Source organism: Amphibalanus amphitrite, unplaced genomic scaffold (assembly GCF_019059575.1).
Source record: "Amphibalanus amphitrite isolate SeventyFive unplaced genomic scaffold, NRLGWU_Aamphi_draft 000414F_arrow, whole genome shotgun sequence".
Taxonomy (NCBI): domain Eukaryota; kingdom Metazoa; phylum Arthropoda; class Thecostraca; order Balanomorpha; family Balanidae; genus Amphibalanus; species Amphibalanus amphitrite.
Window position 1 is genome coordinate 430,205 of NW_024881908.1, and position 22,618 is coordinate 452,822.

Sequence of the window (22,618 nt, forward strand, 5' to 3'; positions counted from 1 at the left end):
ACTACGTCTACTGCAGTCATGCAGATATTTCACGTGCATCGCTAGTTCATTTGCTATTACAATGGTCGAATTGCTCTGATTTAGCAAACCTCAACTGTCGTCTACATTTTTCACAACGCATTCCAACATTATAGTTTGATGCCAGATAAATTCAATATTGATCTGTTTTCTGCGTGGCTTTGTGAAGTCAGACATTTAGAGACCTTCCATGCTCCCGATCTTCGACGCGCTAGTTTTATTGGGGGTATATATGACCGAAGGACATCGACGGCCGGCGGGACTGCCTCGCCTGGGCGGATCACCAATATGGAACACGCTGCCGGTTTTTCCGAAGCAAAACTCCACGCTAGACAGCTAGATTCACTGGACAAAATTGGACTCGGTGAAATTTATATACTTAAGCCGGGTTCACACCGGTTTTCCGGTCCGGAAAAATTCCGTCTGCCGGGCCGGCACCAAAATGTTGAAATTGTCGCTAGATGTCAAAAAAGTCGCTAGAACCGGAAAACCGGAAAGTCGAGCCGGAAATGTCATAATCATCAACCATCAAGTACGATAAGTAGGTACCAAGCAATCTCGCGAATTATTTTGAAATCGAACATACTTGTGTGACGGCTTTACAAGTCCCTGATGCAGTTCCACCCAACCGAAAATCATCCATACTTCACTGGTAGGTATATTAGCAAGATTAATACAATTTAACATTTACAGCATGCGGGCTTGGTATCGACAAAAAGACACTAATAAATTTCAATCGCGCTGGCTGTTGTTGGTTTAAAAACACTTGCGAACAAAGAGGAATTGAGGGCTGGGCAGGGCGCATTAGAGACGGCGAGCTTGATGTTACGCTTGCTGATGTAGATGGCTGGGTCTCAAAATCGGTCATCTGACTGTCACTGAACTCTACTGCCATAACCCGCGCCCCGCTGGGGATCCTAAATTTCCACGCCTTGCTGGTGGGGGTGTTTAACACCCCCCCTTTTAACTCGGCTCCTGGGCCACGTAGCGATACGGGGAAGGCGGCGTTCGAAAGAGTGTCAAAATTAATGACGAAATTAATTCGGTCACTTTTTTTGGTCAAATCAAAGGTCAGGTCACCAGAGGTAATGGAAAGCCGAATTTCACCGATTTTCAGGTCGAATGTCGACGATTTACAACAAGCCAACGCATAACTTGGCATCAATTTTCTCCCATTGACATATAATGGGGGGGGGGGTCACAAAATTGACCTGACCTTAGGTCACCGATATCAAAATTCCGAGATAGTTATTTATTTAAATTGTGTACATATTGTTGCCCTTATCAATCGCTGAGAGTTTCAAAGAGGTCGGTCGCTCGATGTAGCATATGGAAGACGTTGAAACTTTGTATGAGGTGAGGTCACTTGAAGTGACCTGGTGACCTGACCTTAAGTGACCTTGCTCTACAATTTTTACATGTGCAGAAAAGATGCATGATAAGGTGTGCCAAAAACAGCCGCCGTTTTTTAGATGATCGCGAAAAACCACAGGGAGGGTTCAAACATCCCCCCCCCACCCCCACCCCCAGCAGGGCGCGGGATAATATCCTTGGCATTCAGTACCATCGTATTTCCTGAATCTTCTACTTGCGATTGAATGGCAAAACTGCCTCCACCCTCCCGAGCTGCTATGTGCTTGTGTAGGAGGGCATCGAGGGCAGAGAAGTGTTGTCAGCGCGTCTTGTAGAATGTAGATTTCAGAATCTGCTCGGCTGGCTCCACTTCGTAGACGACGGAAGTTAGCAATACGTACATTGTGCTACCTGTCCTGCGGCCGGCTCCAGCGCTTGATAATCTCTTCTGCAGATACTGGCTCCGCTCCTTCTACAACCAGCGCGTCCGCAATGTTGTTCGACAAATTCGCCCTTTTCACCGCTTCCTTATAATATTTATCTTTTTACTATAAAGTCATGGATATTTTCCAACCAATGAAATTAATTTATAATTTGAAAAGGCCATGAGTCATGTGAAATACAAAAACAGAAATGTAGCTATCACTCCGTTTGAGATGCAAATGTTTTGAAATAAAAATGAAACGCCGTCAAATTTACGCTTGAATTTTATATTCTCGTGAAAAATCGCGAGACTATTAGGGCACCGTTGGTTAAATTGGTCCTGTAGCGCTGAAACATAACATTATTTCCCTCGTGCCTTAATTTCATATCACAAACGGTGGCTATCCGGCAAGGCAAAAGTTGAGATGATTTCAACTTTTTGCCGGACCGGAAAATCTGGCTCTCCGGCCTGCCGGACCGGTCAAAAGAAGTTGCCAGATTTGCCGGTTCACACCAGTTTTCAATTTTCCGGCACGGAATTGGCCATTTTTCCGGCCCGGCAGACGGAATTTTGCCGGTCCGGAATCCGGTGTGAACCCGGCATTAGCCATATGAAAGCAAATGCCGGACAGAAAAGTAAGCGGCCATTTTGTCGCTGCTGGAGACAACTGCCGGAAAACTACCTACATTCCGCGTAGCATCCAACTACTTATCGATGCGTATCAAATGAAGCAGGGCAAGCTTCATCTTGCCACAAGATTGCCACATTCTTTTTCTTAGGATGCCGGAATATAACAAAATGTTAAAATACCTAGAAGGTGCATTGCCCTCGTTCGTAACAAAAAACTTTGTTCTGAGTTTGCGCGTTTGGATGGATTTCATGTGCTTAGCATCCTAACAAAAATGCACTAAGTATGCCTTTGAATTATCACTTATGCCAACATGAATGGTAGAATAAATGGTGAATCAAAGGTGAATTAATAGTAATTTGTTGTTAAGCCGAGATTTGTCTTCTTTACTGCCAATAACTGATTTATTCTTAGTGAGTTAGGTTTTGTAGCCTTAGGTAAATTGCTATGCCAGCGGTGCTACATATTGCTGTAATAGATTTATTTTCATATGTAATCCTATATTCTTTAATAAATTTAGGCACATTCAACTGAAATCATTATGCTAATATTTGAAATATGTAATCTGATTTGAGCTTCAGCATAACTTCAAATGACTTGGCAAGGACAATGTCAAAAATGGCAAGGCAAGAGGAAAATAGATAAAGTCAGATGGTATTGAATAGTGATGTCAGTTACGGAAAATCGGAACACCGATACCAAACCAAATACCAACCAAAACCGTGGAGAAATACCTAAACCAAACCAACTTTGGAATATGAGGGAAATACCAACTTTTTACCGATTTCTTAGCCTCTTATACATTAGTGGGGGCTCATTATACCAACAAAATACCAAACACTTTAGGATTGAAATACCAAATACCAAGTTGGTATCGGTTTGGTATCGGTATACCAAAAAGTCGGTATCCGATTGACATCTCTAGTATTGAACTCCTTTTGTCAGAAACTGAAGACAGGTTATAACTAAAAACAAAGATACTTCAATGTTTCTTATCTTGAAATCAGTGTCAAAGCCTTACTGACAACTTGCATGGTCTCTATCATTTTAAAATAATGCATTAAGTAGGTTTATTGATGCTGTGTGAAATTTGTGGAACTTCACAAATCCTATTAACATCAATAGGTAGGTATTATAAGCATATGCTTACAATGACCATGATTCCCAGGCTGTAAGTGAAAGGCTTTTTAATGCACAAGCAAACTCCAGGCCCCCATATCTTGATATTGAGTCGGTATGTTGGCTTCTTAGTTGACCATTTACTTTTTCTATAACCATATAAATGAAAATTGTACACAGACCAGACCTTATTCACCACACATTTTGCATCCCTACAAAATGAGCATAGGTATGCATAACTTAACACAATGTATATGTTGTCATTGTTCACATATATCTGTTGCATTTTTTTGTTGTACCTGTCTATAAATAAAATAGCTTGAATAATTTGATATTGTGAACCTTGTGCCAAGATAAATGTTGTGGCATTGGTGTTACAATAAGAAATGGAAAATTTGTCATAGCACTCAGGGAAGTTATGCCAAGGTAATGTTTAAATGAAGTGTACAATGAAGATTCATAGATTTGTTTTTGAATGAACTTCTTGCCTATTTACATTGGAGGAAAGTAGATGCTTGCATGCTAAGATCTTTAAATTTTGTGGCCTTTATCAAAAAATGGATGGGAAAAATAGCACCAAAACAAATCAATTGGCTCATCCAATACCTACAAGAATATGTCACATGATACACGATTTTAGCATGGTTACCCAGTTTTCAGTTCTCACAAAGCCAATTAGTTACTTACCAGTACCGCCGCACAACTGCGCCCCAAAATACCGCCTGCCACAAGCCTGTTTGAGGATTTTAGAAGTGCAGGCGGCAGACTCCGGCCCATGCAGTTTTCAATTCTCTCACAGCCTTTTCTTATCACACTACCACAGAATATAATTTGAAAGTCCTACACAAGACACACCTCCACAGTAGACCAACTAAAGTTAACTGTTCAGTGTTAAAATTATCTTTGAAATTCAACTGACTCCGATAGCTGGTTGCCACGCAACGCGCTAGCAAATGGCGTCAGATTGTTCCACGAATGGCGGCTGCTATGGAAACCAGCCGACGAAACTTTACAGACACGCATTTTCGAACAGGAGTTTTATAGTAACTGGTAGGCGCCTAAAGAATTCGTGCGCCATTTTTTGAAACATGTCCACCACTTTCGCAGTTTTTCTTCCTACATTTTATTTTCACGGTGTCTCATAAGACACAATGTTAATCCAATGGGAACTGTCTCGTGGGTGTCTCATGAAGGAGATTTGTAGGAACGGCCTTGGTGGGAACTTTTTGAAGACATGCAAAGAAATGTAATAACCAAATGCCGTTGACAGCTGATTATACCGATCGATTGCTACTCGTTGGCTGCTATTAGGGTTATTTTTGACCAGAAAACATAAACTGAAATCTGTCTCGTGGCTATTCTCTTCGGCTCTTTCCTGTCTCCTACATTGTAGGCAAGTAGGAAGGTTTGTGCACCTCTGTGCATCGAATCGATACCCATTTTATGCAAAAATATCAATTTTGAAATTTGACCTAATTTGACCTGACCTTGACCTGACCTTGACCTGACCTTGACCTGACCTTGACCAAAACGTGACCGAAGCTGGCCCAAAAGTCTGCCTGACCCACATAATCGCATTTGTCATGTAAAATGGACCATAAAACATGTATCACACGACACTTTCATATTGTGACCCCCCCCCCCCAGTGACCTGACCTCTGTAACCTGACCTGGTATCAGTGACCTCAAATAGCAAAATATGTGTTTGAAGAACATTTCCCCATCGATGATTTTCAATGAAATGCATTTTACTCGATTTTACAACGCATTTCTTGAAATGCCTGTAAACGGTGAAAATTCGACCTTTGACCTGACCTGTGACGTCATCGGTTTGACCTAGGTCAATAAAATTGGGTCACAAGGTAGTTCCCTGATAGGGCTATCCAACATCGTTTGCCGCTTGTCGCTAGGTTGCGTGGTTCTCGAGATCTTAGGGGCTCGTTGCTCGGCAGAGCCCAACGGTGCGCACTGCGCGGGCTAACAAGACGGACTTTTAGAGCCATTTTTTGGCTAAGAAGGTCAGGTCAGGGGTAAAAATCCAAGTTTATACATTATCAGCTTTGGAGCGCAGTTGGCAAAGAATGGGCAGAGTGATTACCCTCGAAGAGGTACTACATGCTTTATTGATTGCCCAAAACGTGTTCTTATGCTGCCAAGACAAGATGAGCTGCATAGTGCATATGATGGCATGCGCCGGTCAAGGTCAAGGTCAAATCAGGTCAACAAAAGCAAAACATATAATAGGACATGTGCGACACATGTTTTGTGCGTCATTTAATTTATATAATTCAATGGGCACACTCGATAATGGTATGGACCATATCAGGATGAGCTTCAGGTCAAAGTCAGGCCAAGGTCAGGTCAAGTGAAGCTTGACATGACCTGTGACGTCATCGGCTGCACCTAGGTTAATGAAATTTGTTCACAAGGTAGTTCCCTGGTGGGGCTATCGAACGCCGTTGGAATTTTGAATATTGGTCGGTAACTTTTTCGACTGCTTAAAAGGGGGAGGGGACGCCCCTCTACGGGTGGTAGGGTTCTACATTCTACGATAGCCATACGGGGCGCGGGTTAAGTTAACTCAGGAAACAGTTGATCTTGGGGGCCCAGGGCATCAGCCAATAGTAAGGAGTCGATCTTCTAATTGTATGTTGGTTCCCTATCCCTACAACCCCTCAGACTTCACAGAGGACCGCGCGTCCCATTAGCAGTTCAAAGTCCCCTGTCCTTCACCGCTCCCCTGTAATGAGGCGCGGCCGGCCGCTGCCCAGCGCGGGGCGGGGCGGGGTGGGGTGGGGCTCGGAATGTGGGCGCGGGGGGACGCTCAGTACCGGACACGGTACTTGTGGACCGGAATCAATCGGAACCGTCACCAGTTCCGCCTCCCGCCGCTGGTAATGTGTCTGTGACGGATGGTGCGCTGGGGTGACGGTACCCCCCCCCCACACACACACACTCACTCACACTCGTAATATCTAACGAATAGTGTTTGTCTTTTTCAAACAGCCTGCGGTTAACTCCTGCCAAGACAATTGATGCGTTGCATATGATGGCATGCACAGGTCAAGGTCAAGGTTACACCATGCAATGAATGTACACTGCACGTATACCCATAGAGATCTTATATGCGTATAGGGGAAAGTGGGTGTATTGCGCCCTCCTAACCAATTGCGCCCACCCACATTCCCACGGATTCAATGGCATGTTTTGAATTTTGTGTTCGAAAACATTATTTTCCCCACTGGATAGTTCCTTTTATGGCCCAAGCTCCCCGATGAAGCCAATCAGCAAGGCTCATAACGCCATCAAAGATGTTACGGCGTTTTCTTAGCTTTTTTGCAGTACTTTGAACCGTTGGCTATAAAAAATTGTGATACCTATTTGTGTGATTTTCAGAGTGATATTTAGATAGAAAAACCATTTTTCATTATATTTCACTGAAACAGTAAACTTCCTTCAACATCTTTATGATAACTTCTACGCTTTTATTCAAAAGTACCTCAATTCTAATTGCGCCCATGGCAATTGCGCCAGGGGGGCGCAAATAGAATAATGGTGTAGCTATTGTATCACGACAGTATGAATGCATCATTAACTGATTGCAATAAAGAAGGAGCTTAATGTCAGGCAGGGGAGCAAACCGCTGTCGTCAGTCCGCAAATTATTTCTCTCGTCAAACTTATAATGTACCCGCCATTTAGGCTACGAACTTGTGGTGTAATTGACAAAATACGACATTTTCAACATGGACTCAGGCGTGAGAGGTGACAGCTATGATAAAAAAGTAAAAATTGATGTCATAAAGCTGTCGAAACGATAAAAAATACTAATTTTGAGAGAAACGATTGAAAATGTAACCGTATAGGCGCATACGTTCACATATATCTAGTCGGTTACAGTAAACGTTTTCGTTACACTTTTTCAAGCGTACGGACACATGTAAAGTTATCTACCTGGGCAAAAAAAAAAACATCGCGATTTACACCTACATTTATTATTTAACCTGCGTGAATATCATTATGAATGTTTAAGTAAGCCGCAATGACATTAGACTGCCGGGGTGTATGCATTCCGTCTCATTCGCTCAGCCATGTTAAAGTATAGGGCGCAATTGGGTTCTAATTGCGCCATCCCCCTGGCGCAATTTACAGCAGTTGTTGGCAAATGCGCCCTTTTGCATGTTTCTGAAAAAGCAGCAGTCAGAAGCAAACGAAACATTCTTAATTGATCGGGAGGCTCTTAAATCGTAGCCAATGAGTTCCTCTTTGAAATGGTTACCAGTGCATGCTTATATCTCTAGCGGTTTTCTTACAATTAGCGTTTTTCCTTAAGGTGGCGCAATTCACCCTCCTTCCCTACCCACTACCCACCCCGACCACTAAATGATGTTTCAGCGGTAGCCAATGCACCAGAAAACCCTCTATCTCTCTCGTCCAGTGATTAAAAAAGTATCAACCAGCTCCAGATGTCGTCAAAGTGAAAAAGTGCAGTAGCTTCCATAGGTCACGTTGTCGGCCAGCTTTGACATCTAAAGTGGCAGCGGAACAACAGCTGAAAACCGACACCGAAGGCTTACTGTCTGTCCCCCAAGTCCACCGGAGCTTACAGGAACGATGACACCGTACTCCCACAATGCTAGTGGAACCAAGATTCCTATAGATAAATGGAGCCAGGATGAACACCGTTAGAAAACTATCTGCATCCAGTACCTATCTGTAGTTTGACAAGGCCCGATACTAAATGCTAGCTCTAAAAGAGGATAAAGAATTATCGCGTGAGAAACTTAACACATAGGACAGTTTAGCTTTCGTGTATGTTTACAGGACTCTGAAGTATAAACGTTGGTAAACGTGCCGACTCGAGTGGCTGTGGGCATAAGGGTTTGGCAGTTGCGCATTCTTTACTCGCAGTATATACTCGCAGTACATCTCGCAGTACGAGTATGTATAAACTATGTATATGTTACATACTCGCAGTACATACATCACTATTATAACATACAAAATGCGGCATCAGCCGCTAACACAATTCTACAATTACTCATCACTATGGCTGCTATAAAAAGGTCTGACGCCATGGCTAGGAGCTAGTCACAGCCCCATCAGTCCTGTCTGAGATCCAATGTTAAAAAGGAAAGCTGGAGGACTGGTCATGGAGCGCCAGAAGGGCAGATCCGCCTGGGACAAGTGCACCGGAGAGATCTGGGGATGGCGGCAGCAGACATCCACTGAGGCGGTGTCCACGGATTGACATAGTAATTAGTATAAGAGACATACCTGATGTTCAATGATCACAGTACGGCCGGTGCCCGTGTCCGTGGGAGTCCTCCCGTCCCCTCCCCTCCCCGCCAGAGGCGTGGTCCCACAGACCGGAAGTGGGTGCGCGGGGGAGCGTAGCGGGCCGGGCGGCGCCGCGCCGAGAGCAGTGACCCAAATGGCGGCGCCGGCGGGTCGCCACACGGGTCGCCACCAGGTGCGCGCCGCCCCCGCCCCCGCCCCCGCCCCCGCCCTGGGGCCGGGCTGACCGTGCCGTCAGCGGCGCCGGCAGCTGTGTCAGTGTGGCCCCGTGACTCCCGCGGAACGGAGCGGCACCACCGGCGAGGGATGCGGCTCGAGCCCACACCGAGATGACGCCTGGAATAGAGGTGGGTTGGTCGCCGCCGACTGGACTGCGGCGGCACGGAGGACGCGCTGGTTCATACTGGTGCTATGAGACGGTGAACTTGGTGTGTACTTGCGAGGAAAGAACGCCGCGGTGATTGTGATACGAGTGTCTGGGGTGTCCGGTGATTTGATAAGCCACAGACTGAATCGCTACAATCATCACCTTATGGGGCCTGACTAGTCTATGAGGCCCGTTGGCGTTTATGAGATAGGGTTCGTGTAGCTGTCGCTGATGACGATTTGTTATGAAATTTAGCAGCCGTTTGTAAATTTGTTATCTAGCCGGTGAAAGTGCTTCCAATGACATTTAATGCACTGAAACGCAGTAAAAGGACATTACGTATACCCATGAACCTATTGCCCTGCAGGTGAACTGAACGCTGTAGATAACTAGAGCTTTCTCCTCAAAATCACAGGTTCATTATTTTTGGTTATCTTACTTTTACCTATACTTCCTTTTTTGTTACATTAATTTTCAATGTTCCAATATAGGTAATCGACTCTTTCTTGAGTTTTTTTGGCTTCTGGTGTTTCAGGCTGAAAACATCACTGCCTTTTGCCCCAACTTTATCTTTTATTTTCAAACCCGTCATTTTCTGATAGGATAACGCTTAACTGAATACAAACTTTCCCCTTACAATGCCTGATAAATGTAAATATAATGAAAGTAGATTTAGTGAGTCAGTTTATGAGAAGGCAAAACAGCATAAGCTATCATCTCGAATTAATTTTAAACGAATGGCAACGAATTAAACCGTCAACAGCCCCTGTATGCTCGAATGTCGCTGTTCTTCATGTTGATATGACAATTCGCACACCAACTGCATCGCTACCGTCTTTTAATTGCAAATAAATCATTTTTATTTGACGAAAGCCCGGTTCCGGATGCTGATTTCGGATCCCGGATGCTTTGCAGTTCCAGCTATCACACATCATGGGGCTTACGTCGTGCCAGGCCCAACACTAAGCCCTCTCACTGTCATTCCCCTATAAGGTCGATCTCGCATACCGCTCTGACGTGGGCCTTACATGAGCTGTCATTGCCGTGATACACCATGTGTGGTGCAAAGACCACTCTAACTCCATGACTTTTGTAGCTAGGCCACTGTGTCGACAGCCCTTGTTTTGCTCGGAGCGGTCTTACTCTCATCATGCCCCTGCATCGTACCTATCATCCGTGTCTGTCTGTCTTTCTCTCTCCCTGCATCTCTCCCGGATCTCTTCGTTTCTCTCTGCCTTTCCCTACCATTATTCGTATTTCGTTTCTCTCCGCCTTTCCCTACCACTATTTGTTTCTCTTTCTCTCCCTGTTTCTCTTTTTTTTCGCACTGCCTCTCACTGTCTCTTTTTATTTATCTCTACCCCTTTCCGCCCCTACTCTCTCTCTCTCTTTCTTCCCCTCTCTGTCCTTTCCATCTCTACTCGTCTTTCTTTTTCTTTCTTTCTTTCTTTCTTTCTCTCTTTCTTTCTTTCTTTCTTTCTTTCTTTCTTTCTTTCTTTCTTTCTTTCTTTCTTTCTTTCTTACTCTCCCTCTCACACCCTCTCTCACCCCTCTCTATCTCTCTCTCTCTCTCTCTCTCTCTCTCTCTCTCTCTCTCTCTCTCTTTCTTTCCTTCCCTTTCAGAGAAGCCCACATAAAAACACATTACACACACCAGTGCGCCCACACCGCTCATCCTCCTGGGCCGCGACCTTGTTGGCCGCGCGTGGTAGTGTGACGACGCTCCCGTCTTCACGCGCCGTGACCGTGACGTCACAGATGACGTCACTACCTTCCGGCGGTGACACTCCGGGCACCGGAAGTAAGCGGTGGGGGTCGGGGCCGCGGGGCTCGCCAAGCTGCGGGTCCGGCATGGGGGCGGTCTAAGAACAAATACCCTCGGTGTGTGATGGTCGACTGAGGTAGTCATGACACTGTCTGCGTCGCATGTTTAGTGAGTGTGTTCGTATATGCATCAATGTTCGAAAATTTATCATTTCCGGACTTTGAATTGAACAGTTAATTTGCAAGTTTTGTATTCGTACAAATACAACCTAGATACTGAGCGCAAAGCTATATTTCTTGTTTACTCTAAAATGCACTTTCACGCAACGTCGACTAAAAACTGCTTCAGTAGTTAGGGCGTTGGACCGAAGTGATTAAGGGCATGTCTTCAATGGTCAGGCACTAAACATTTCATGCCATTTCTCCAGAGTTTTGTGACTGATTTCTTCCGACGATCTTTTTAGTAATGAGATCTCGAATGCCTTACACCACTTAACGCTACAAAACCAACAGCCCACTAATTTTGCGGTCGATTTGAAGGCTTTCACATTTGAGCAGGTAGGCAACGGTCCACTATCTCCGGCATTGCCCAGTGTCCGGTGCAGTCGGTCCGGTTCGGTCCGGCTCACTGACCACTGCTACGCCCCGATGCTGGACCGTTTGACCTGTCACGTGCCACACTGTTCCCCAACGTGCCCCGCCCTGCCGCACCCACTCATCCAGCCCCACCCGTGGAACTTTTACCGTTTGTTCGGAAACCGTGGCTAGTGGGTAGGGTAACGGTAAACACGGAAATGGCTCGGTGTGAGCGGATGGATGGTAGCGGAATTGTTCTGTCGAGCGCGAATCTGAGGTTGTAGAGCAGAGGTAGGGTATAGATCGACCCGCGGATCGGATCCGAGATGTCTGATGTTCGGTCCACGGCTGCTACTGGCGAAAATTCGAAACCACGGCGCTTTCTTGCTTATCGCTGGCAGTTTGTCTAAGAGCACATATTTCACTTTAAAACAGAACAACACATTTCAGCTGTCACAACTCTGTAGTTCATGAATTTCGTATAATTAACATCAAATATTGGGAATATTTGGCCTGTATGGTGGATTGAAACTTTTTCGCATGCTTTTTTCCGGCCCGCCGGGCTCTTCCTCCAGATTTCTCTGGTCCACAACTACCTATCCACAAAAAACTGTTGGCCTCGGCTTTAGGCTGAGATGAGATCTATTTGTTCAATAATAGCCCAACGAAGGCTTGAGCCTTCGTAAAAAGCAGCCTCGCAAAAAACAACAGCTCTGCTGTTTTTTTTTTACGGCTCGTAAGGGTGTGCATTCGCTATGCACAGATGAATAATTTCCTTAATTCTGCCTTTTCTATGTTTGTCACAAACCTGCCCTTGAAAACCGTCCTTGTCAGCTTGAGAGGTTCCAGCTGCGTAGACTGCAATAACACTGAAGTGGAAAACCCATCGCACAGTTGGCATTCATTCTGCTTCTTGAGGCGAAAAATAGCTTCCTTCATGTGACTGAGTGATTGCTCATTGTTAACGCAATAGCATCAAGTCAGAAAGTCATCGATGCCTGACAACAATAAGCATTTGCAGCATAAACAACAGCTAGCAATCAACATCATCACTTTCACCCATCCCACCGAGACGTATGTCAAGCGTTCAAGGTTGTAAGGAGTATAAGCGAAGAGCTTCAAGAGACTTCATGCAAAGTAGCTACATACCGGTTACGTGACATTTAAAACTATACAAGATTACATCCCTTTCTACATAGGCATTGTGCGGCAATGTGAACGTGAACCTCAGCGAATCGAAGTTCATTATTATTCAAAAGCATGGGAAGCGTTAGCGTTAAGCGTTAGTGGGAAGCGTTAGGCGCATGTTGTGCGTCAATGATCAACTTCCAACAGGCCTTACGGGTCATAAGACATATTTATATCATGACAACCGTCAACGTGATTGGTGCGCAACAGCCTCCCATACCACATTTTTTAATAACATGTAAATGAAAAGTCTACAAAGACTTTAAAGGCGAAATATACACAAAAATGAAGACTCATCGCTCTCAAATGTCTTCCTGCTATTATGTCTACTTTGTTGGTGAAGATTATGTCTACGAGCCACTACACATGACGAAATTCGTCATGTAGTTTAATTGGCATCGCATTGAAAATGTCAAACTCTGCTTACAGCACTATATTGAAGATAGATCTGAGTCATGTCACTCCGGCCACCTCCAGCTCGACAGGGCAATTAGAACGGCACTGGTTTGGCACCCTTATCTGCCGCATTAATTGCTTCATTTTATGCAAATCAAATTCATTCATTCGTCTAGCTGCAAACCATTGCTTTTCCAGATTTCATTGGCAGTCACAAAGTGAGCGCTTTTTCACCTGCCAACCGAATGAACCTGTGTATTGAGTACGTCTACCCAAGACTGCGATGCTGGATAGGAAAGGAGCAAGGAGGGTGCCGCCTGACCAGGCTCATGCTGTGGCGACAGTCGGCTCAATGCGCGAATTTGGCAATCAACAGGCTTAGAGCATGACAATTACTCACGAGAATTCATCGCCATTGAGATTAACACACCGAGAATGAAAACAGACCGAAAAAGGCTATGATTCGTGCTTATAATGCCCAACACTTGACATTGTTATTCATAAGTTTCCTTGTAAAGTAACAAGATCCAGGACGACCATGGCCCATCGCGAACGTATTCAACTGCATTTAATTATTTTCCAGTAAATGAATAGCGGTGCCCTTTGCAACATGGTAAACCATGCGAAAGTCTCGTAGAAAAATTATTAAAGACAGGAAGCCGGTGCGACGGTGGAAGGCATTGCTGGTGTTCTGCCGCCCCAGCACATCTCGTCCCAACGGCATAATTAGCAAGTTCCCAATATCAATTACTGTGCTCAATACTTATTTAGGGCACTTCGTGCACATTGCACATTGCACAATTACCCTCTGCAATTCTGCATGCATCACCCGCCCAACGATTTAGTAGGTAATGAACTTGAACTCTGGACACTAAAACGTTATAAATACCCGAAACCATGTGTCTGCTCACAATCGGGATCTAGGACCTATCCGACATGCCCACCAGCCAAGCAACACTCGGCGTGCGTGCCCTGCCTGGCGTGGTTGCCCCATAGCCAGACCAGCCGTCAGCGTGTCCAGCCAGTGTGATAACGGTGAACACAGAGTCAGCGCTGCAACAATGGCCCCTATTAGAGAGCTGCATCCGGATGGCGGGTCCATCCCGTGGTGCTGCGGCCGAGTTTGGAGGGTGTAGGGTGGAACAAAGGGCGAGCCCAGGCCAGATGGGACAGGGTCGTAGCGTGGCCGGTAAAGGTGGTATGCGGTCAACCCAATATTGTTTAAGATCATCGAGGTTTGATCATGGCTCTGCCTAGCCTAATTACCAATTTGTTTTAAGATAGTTTATTACGGAGCGAGCGAAGCGAGCGGAGTCTTTCCTTAGATTAACGGAAATTTCTGAGTATGAGCGGCCGGCCGGCCGGCCGTGCGGACGCTTTTGCGAGGCTTATATCTCAGCAACCACTTGACCGATTTACATGCGGTAATTTTTTTAGGGTAGTTTCATTCCTTCTTCCAAGTATTGGACTATTCTTAATGCATGTGGGTGACCCCTTATGCACGTTCCACGTGCAAAACAAAGAGGTGTCAGTTTTGTAATTGTTGCAATATCTCGGTAACTACTTGGCCGATTGCGCTGAAAGTTGGCATGTAGGTAGGCACCCACTAGGCACTGCATATCCATGTGCCAGAGTTGGGGTGCTGCTGCACGTGCGCACGTGCAGGGGTCGTTTCCAGATCTCGAGAACGGCTCGACCGATTGCGCTCAAATTTGGTACACAGTTAGGGACCGGTTAGTAGGGTGCCGTGCACAAGTCAGTTGGGACCCATTTTGCACGTGCGCACGTGCAGGGTGCCGCTTCCAGATCTCGAGAACGGCTGGGCCGATTGTGCCCAAGTTTGGCACATCGCTAGAGACCGGTTAGTAGGGTGCCGTGCACAAATCAGTTGGAGGTACCCCCTCGCAATTTCGCACGTGCAAGGCCCACCCTCTCGCTCGCTCCGTTAGTCGCCCCAAAAGGCGTTATACTGGTTTTACGTACTACCTAAGATATAAACTAATAATGTATTCCCTGACTTTCCGCTAATCCTTATGCTTTCTCAGTGACTAAAAGCTTATCAAAAAGACTGTAAGACTTACAGCAAGACTCTCGGTTTGCTGCAACTACAAGCAATTTGTTACGTTGTGATTACACACATCCATTTGTTCCCCAGTCCATTCGTCTCTATTTCCCACGTGTCCCTGGTGCCTGTGAACTCGTGTCCCTGCTCTCTCCCTGTCCGGTCTCTGTCCGCTCGCGGCAGAGCCGGCACCAGAGCCGCCGCCACCGCGGTCCCGAGTCATTACGAGGGGCGTGTCCACCACTGGACCTACACAGCCGTGACGAGCCCGCCCCCGCCCCCGTCCCCGCCCTACCCCTCCCGGCACCGTCCTATAGCCACCCGCCCCGAGCTGCCGGGGGCACGGCCGGTCACTGGCCGATGATGTTTTTTTAGCGAATCCCGAGTTTTGGGTGATATTTTGGGAAATGATGAGCAGCATGGGTGATTGACCGGGTCATGGGCGATCATGGCTAACTGGTGGGGATTCAGGGACAATAGCTGGCTGGTGACTTCAATGAGTGTTCGTGACCAAGGTCTGCTCCTGTTCCAGGATGGGCGTCGGAAGAAGGATATGAAATGGAAGGCAACAGCGGTTTTGGCAATTTTACTTTCGTCTGTCAGTCTCTCAGAAGGTGAGTGTGAATCGAAGCATGATCGTTTTACACAAACGTCTATCTCACTCGCAAAAACGCGCTTGCAGACAAGTAGGTACACATTTCATCATAAATCTAACGTAAGCAACACACACATGCCTCGATTGTTGACTTCTAATGCAACAAATGATTTAGTCCATTTAATCACGTGCACCGAACAAACCGACAACCCTAGCCACATTGTTCAATTCACGCCGATCCCCGAGCTTCCATCGGTCTGGCTCACAGCGGCTGCCGTAAGCGCCGGCTCACATGACGCATGGCATTGACAGCAGGACAAAGAGGCCACTCCCGTGGCGCGGGGTGCAGACCCGTTATCCGTGCGACGTGAGCTCACTGTCACCAAGGCCACTGTGCTGCGGGGTGGTAGCGGGACACGGCCAGACTCGCGGAACACAGCCAGCCAGCGCGGTGGTGGTCCGCAACAGTAGCGGCGGAACACCTTCAATTAAGGGGGGGGGGCACTGCCGACTTTTGGTCCCATTCTTTCCATGCAAAGCCCGTAGGGCTAATGTTAAAATGCCAAAATCAAAGGGGGGCCCGGTGGCCCGGTGCCCTCCCCGTTCCGCCGCCTATGGTCCGCAAGGGGTGAGCTAGCGATGAAGTATAGGACACGGACTTCAAGAGAAGGGACGCATCGACACGACCCTCGAATAGGAGTTCCTCACGTGTCGAGATTATGAAGACGCACACAAAACAGATGAATCCATTAGAAATGAAGTAAGAAAACCTTCACTCAAGGTTCGTTAATCTTATCTTTTGATCGACCAAGCCCAAGCCTGTGATAACGCACCCTAGCTCTGCACCCGTTGGCATGGACAGAGTATCTTCCCATCAGTCCATGATTTAGATAACAACCATCTACAAAATATAAACATCAAATCTTACAAGGCACACTAACAAGTCGCCTGCCGACTGCTGCGTATGACCTGTAACCATTCCTTCCTTGCAGGACAATGTTTCGGAGGCACGCTGACCTACGAGAAGACGGTGGGGCGCACGTTCCAGCCGCGAGGTGCCGAGACGCAGGACCTGCTGGTGAACCCCAACTCGCCGGTGGTACGGGACTGCACGGCGCTCTGCAGCCAGGCAGACTACTGCCGCGGCTTCGTACTCGGTGAGTCTCATCGGACCCGCAGTTCATCCAGACAGCATATGTTATTTGCTGACTTTTTTTGGGTAGGGTGGGTTAGGGGGGGGGGGGGGCGGGGGACTTCACTCCGCTGACATTACTCTGTAGCGTTTCTTCACCAATATTTTTTGGAACCGGCTAGTGATGTCAATTTCAGAAAACATATGTCCAAAGTCTGTCCAATGTCCAATACTTACGTCGACTGTCCGTCCAAAAATGTCCAAGCTAGCCACGTGACCAAAGATGTCCGACATCTACGCAATAGTTTACACTCAACACCGTTATTTAATTTGCTTTTAATGTATCGTTACCAGCTCAAAAGTGGTAATCATATAGAAAGCTGAACTTTCTAATAGCCAATCAATGTTAAACACGATTACTTTATAAAAATGTTGATTTGTAGCAAGCGATTGTCCAAAGTTGTCCAAAGCCTGCTGTCATTGTCCAACCGAATTCCGAATTGGACATTGGACAAAATCGGAATTCCGATGATTCAAGTTCCGATTGACACCACAACCGGCTGAGCGCGTCAGGCGGCGTGACTGGTAGGTATGCTGTGCCGCACGACACTGCTGCTCTGCGGTACAGTATCACTGTCTCCGGCGGGCGGCTGCTGCGCCATTCAAGATGGTGGCGCTGGCCCCGGCGTCATGAGCTCGTGTCAGCCCGTGGCACCGAGGCTCTTAGGGCATTATGATAGAAGTTGACGTGGTGAATTGGGTGCACAACTTTAGAGATATGCATAGATTCTTGCGGGATATATTTACGTCACAAAACTTCTAATCCTGACCTCGTTCACAACATCTCTCACAGACTATCCGTCCGGACGGTGCACATCGTATGACCTGGAAACCAGCGGCCGCGAGGTCGACCTGGTAGAGAGACAAGGCAGCAGTTACTACGAGGAAATATGTCTCAGAGGAGGTGAGTCTCTGACGGGCAGCTCTCCTCTATCATGAAACCACGCGCGAGATCTACAAACATTCCATGGTGTATTATTTAGCAGTTACAGAATTATTGCGTCTTTATTTGGTTACGGGATAAATAGGTGCATTTTAAGATTTTTGTTCTTGCGATAAAGTTTTCTACCCACTGTAATAGCCATAAAAGGCCTGACTTTGTCCGTTGCTTTGACCCCTGACGCAACAGCTAGCCCCTAACCTAATGTTTCTCGGCGGCAGTTGCCGAGGAGTTCTCGGATATGTGCGGCGACGACCGGCTCTGGGTGTTTGAGCGCGTGCTCGGAGCCTCGCTCGAGGGCTTCGACACCAAAGAGGTGCGATCCGTACAGAATCGGGTCGACTGCGAGCGTGCCTGCCTCATGGAGACAGAGTTCAACTGCAGGTCAGTGTGCGGGGGACGACGCGTGAAAAATATCCTGGCTGCAGAGGGAGCATGTGACATGCTCTCAGCGTCATTACGCATGGGATAACACTGTTCTCTTATTTGCAAATCATGTGACAGACATGCATGACTTATATGAACAAAATTGATACCTAACATCAAAATAAAATGAACTGAAGGAATATGAGCATTACATAGGTAAGCAACAACCTTGGAAATTGGATGCTTCCACATATCTAACGTATATTTCTATTTCCCGTTGACCTGACCCGCCGCTCTGACATGATGACCCGTCACGCCCTCCCCAGGTCAGCCGACTACGACAGCGTGGCTCGCACGTGTAGTTTGAGCAGGGAGGACCGGCGCACTCAGCCGGACGCCTTCCGACCCGGCCGAGGAACCACCGAGTACCTCGAAAACCAGTGCGCCAAACGTGAGTTGAAATAGAGGTCCAGCGCGCTACATAACAGCAGAGCTAAAGGATCCATGTCCGAAAACTGAGGAGTCTTGGAGCACCATGCAGCGGTCGTGACATTTTTCTTGAGTTAAGAGGTAAAGGTGGTTCGTCTTGGCTCATCAATCTACATAGCGAAGATGCTGGATGTTTTGCCATTTCAGCAAAAAAAAAAAGTCAACACTACTTTGGCAGTTCTCCCGCTGATGATGCGCCCTCCTTTCTCACAGAGCTGCCCGACTGCCGGTACGACCCTCCGGAGCGCGGGGTGAGTGTTCTCACCCCGGACTCACTGGACTTTGCCAGCTCCGCGACCTCCTGCGAGACAGCCTGTACCAACGAGCGGCGCTTCGTCTGCCGCTCGTACACGTTCGACCGCGAGCGGAACAGGTGCTACCTGAGCGGCGACGACGCCGTCAGCCTGGGACGGGTGACGCTGCCGCCGCTGGCTGATGCCGTCACCAGCCAGCGGGTCTGCACTCTCGGTTAGTGGAGGGAGGGGGAGAGGGGAGGGGCGAGTAACGGTAACGGGACGGTTTACAGGACTGGCGAACCGGACACTGGATGGAGTTGTATGAATCGCTGCCGTTTCCGGTGCAGTGATAGCAGTGCACCAACAACCACAGTTGCCGAGCCAGACTAGACAACCTACTTAGTTACATAATAACGGAACTCATAGCTTATCATGCTCTTCCAATTCACCATCCGCTCGCCCAGTGTTTCATCACGCTCTCTATCCATTCGTCGACAGAATCGTGTGAGGACGGTCTTCTGACCTACGAGAAGATCACCGGCCACATCCTTCGTGGTGCCGACCAGGAGCCGTTCGACGTCCCCTCCTCCACCCTGCAGGGAGTCACCACCGCCTGCACAGAACAGTGTGGAGAGGTGAGTCGTGTAGGATCATGTCTCCACCTCAGCCTGAACGGGATTGTGCGGAAAATTTGAAACTCCGTTGCCTTCAGAGATACATGGCTTCAGCTGTTTGATATAAGTTTGTGCAAGGGTTTCTTTTTGCTCAAAAGTCACTCAGATAATGATCTTCCTTCGGAAAATTCTGGCTTCCTGATCATGACACATCTTACGATATGACTCGGCCGAATCTACCGCGACTCTGACTCCGTCTGTCTCCGTTTTTTTCTCAGGCGGGCTCCGAGTGTCCTGCCCTGGTGATCGACTACTCCAACCAGCGCTGTTACCGCCTGGACCGCAACACACAGGGCCGCACCCGCGACCTCCAGCCACGAGAGGACTACAACTACTTCGAGAAAATCTGCCTCGGGCGTGAGTACAAAACAACCGTTCATCATTGTGCAGTGTGCATGCTACTGGTGGTTTTATTCACACAAGAGGAGAGAGAGAGAGAGAGAGAGAGAGGGGGGGGGGGGCGGAAACAGACAGACAGACACCGATCGATTCAATCACCAATCGGTTTGTGTACACAGAGGGTCACTAACCACCGACCACACCTCCGGTTGGCCCCGCCCTCTCCCCCGAGCACGGGTGCAGGGAGCAGTCGGAGCCCCACCCCACCCGGAACCGCAGACTGGGGAGGGGGAGGGGAGGGGCACCGCCCGCGGCCGCCGGTCAGCGGCAGCAGCAGCGCCCGCCGATGTGTCATGGCTCCTGATTGGTCGGAGCTAGCCGCCGGGCCTGTGGTTGAGTCTGATTGGATGATCGGTCGCGGGTGTCATGGCGCCGGCGAGGGTGCGCACTGGCGAGTGGCTCGCGGGAATGGGGAGGGAGCCACTCCCTGAAATGCTTTGTGCTCCATGCGGTATGTCTGCGAATTGGAGGGAGGGGTCTGTCATTGCCCTTCATACCGAGCTGTTTCAGTGAAAGCTGGGGCATTCCACGATAGATCGTATGTACCTACCAGGCCCGTCACCCTCATCTCTCAGATTTGAATGAAAATTGGTACTAGGGGTAATCATAGGCTCCAAAAACGCCTGTCAAATTTTCAGACTTCTCAGATGAAAACTTTTTGAGCTACATTGCATAATATTTTCTAAACATCAGATTGTAAGGATGAGTTTGATGAGCTATAACTCAAAAACGAGCTAAGCAAGCAACAAACGGTTAACCCTCGCCCCGTTGGGGGGGGGGGCATTTTGGCCCCCCCCCCCTGTGGTTTTTCCTGAATAGCAAGAAAACGGCGGCGCGCAGCGCCGCCAAATTTTCGGTACCTTCCCGGGCATCAATTTGACACCTTCACACCAAATTTCAAGTCTTAGGTCACCTTAGGTCAGGAGTTATTGAGGTCAAACTGAGGTCATGTTCGAGCAAAAATGACCAAAAAACATGCAATCTTGAAACGCTCACCAAATCTACAGTTATCAAGCAATTTCAAAGTTCTTTATATGGTGTAGTAGACAAAAAGTGGCGCTACAAAACTGCTATCTCGGATTTTCAAAATTTTGGGTTTTTGACCCCAAAAAATTCAAAAAATTGATTTTTTTAGAAAAACTAAGAAAAAATCCAAAATTTTTCCGAATTTCGAAAAAACCGGAATATATGTGATAGTCCCTGCGCTCTTCTATATACATACCAAATTTCAGATTGATATCTCGTTTTTTGGCCAAGTTATAGCGAAAAAACTGTTCAAAAATGATGACGTCAAATTTTTGAACTCAATTTTTAGCGATTCTAGACCACGTACGGCAAAACAAAGACCACCATTGAACTCCCCGTGACGAGCTGCATCGATTCGATACCCATTTTATGCAAAAATATTAACTTTAAAATTTGACCTAATTTGACCTGACCTTGACCTGACCTTGACCTGACCTTGACCAAAACGTGACCTAAGCTGGCCCCAAAGGCTGCCTGACCCACATAATCGCATTCGTCATGTAAAATGGACCATAAAACATGTATCACACGACACTTTCATATTGTGACCCCCCCCCCCGTGACCTGACCTCTGTGACCTGACCTGGTATCAGTGACCTCAAATAGCAAAATATGTGTTTGAAGAACATTTCCCCATCGATGACTTTCAATGAAATGCATTTTACTCGATTTTACAACGCATTTCTTGAAATGCCTATAAACGGTGAAAATTGGACCTTTGACCTGACCTGTGACGTCATCGGTTTGACCTAGGTCAATAAAATTGGGTCACAAGGTAGTTCCCTGATAGGGCTATCCAACACCTTTTGCCGCTTGTCGCTAGGTTGCGTTGTTCTCGAGATCTTAGGGGGGGGGCCAAAATGGCCCCCCCCCCAACGGGGCGCGTTGCTCGGCAGAGCCCAACGGGGCGCGGGTTAACCCGCGCCCCGCTGGGGGGGGGGGGGCAGAATCTGCCCCCTCCCGTTTTTCGCCAATAACTTCTAAACGCGTTACGCCAGCGACGTCAAACTTTCAGTACCTTATCATACATTAATTTGACACGTTCCCTGAAAATTTGAACGAAATCCGTCGGAACATTTTTGAGAAATTGACGTTTTAGTGACGTCATGTTCGCCATTTTCGCCGCAAAAACGGCAAAATTTCAAACGCCGCTAACATCTTCATTTTTAAAGGAATCAAGACGTAACAAAAAAGGTTATACGTGATTCCACGTTGTCTATCAAATGGCTATCTCGGTTTTTTGAAAATTTTGGATTTTGGCACAAATTTTTTCAAAAAACTGATTTTTTTGGGAAAATAGTTATAAAATCCAAAATTTTAAGTGTATCGAAAAAACCGGATTATATGTCAGAGAAGTGGTCAATGTGCATCTACATACCAAATTTTAGAAGAATCGGTTCAAAAATGTGGGAGTTATTCAAAATTTTATGACGTCACGACACATAAAATTTTTGAAAAATGATTTTTTGGAAGTTCTAGACCTCGTACGGAAACAAAAATAGCACCATT

The 22,618-nt window shown here is 47.1% G+C and overlaps 1 protein-coding gene across 2 annotated transcripts in view; it reads left to right on the forward strand.

The window, feature by feature from the left end:
* The first annotated feature begins 9,093 nt into the window (after positions 1–9,093).
* LOC122390897 overlaps positions 9,094–22,618 on the forward strand; it is a 41,292-nt gene continuing 27,767 nt past the window's right edge. Inside the window, exons 1-9 of one of the 2 annotated variants that reach the window (XM_043384336.1) lie at positions 9,094–9,186; positions 15,725–15,806; positions 16,780–16,944; positions 17,773–17,883; positions 18,141–18,303; positions 18,612–18,736; positions 18,988–19,242; positions 19,509–19,645; positions 19,903–20,041. In XM_043384336.1, coding sequence (XP_043240271.1) covers positions 9,169–9,186; positions 15,725–15,806; positions 16,780–16,944; positions 17,773–17,883; positions 18,141–18,303; positions 18,612–18,736; positions 18,988–19,242; positions 19,509–19,645; positions 19,903–20,041 — 1,195 coding nt within the window. In that variant the 5' untranslated portion in view covers positions 9,094–9,168. The remainder of the gene's footprint in view (positions 9,187–15,724; positions 15,807–16,779; positions 16,945–17,772; positions 17,884–18,140; positions 18,304–18,611; positions 18,737–18,987; positions 19,243–19,508; positions 19,646–19,902; positions 20,042–22,618) is intronic. The other variant, XM_043384337.1, reaches the window with a different exon arrangement.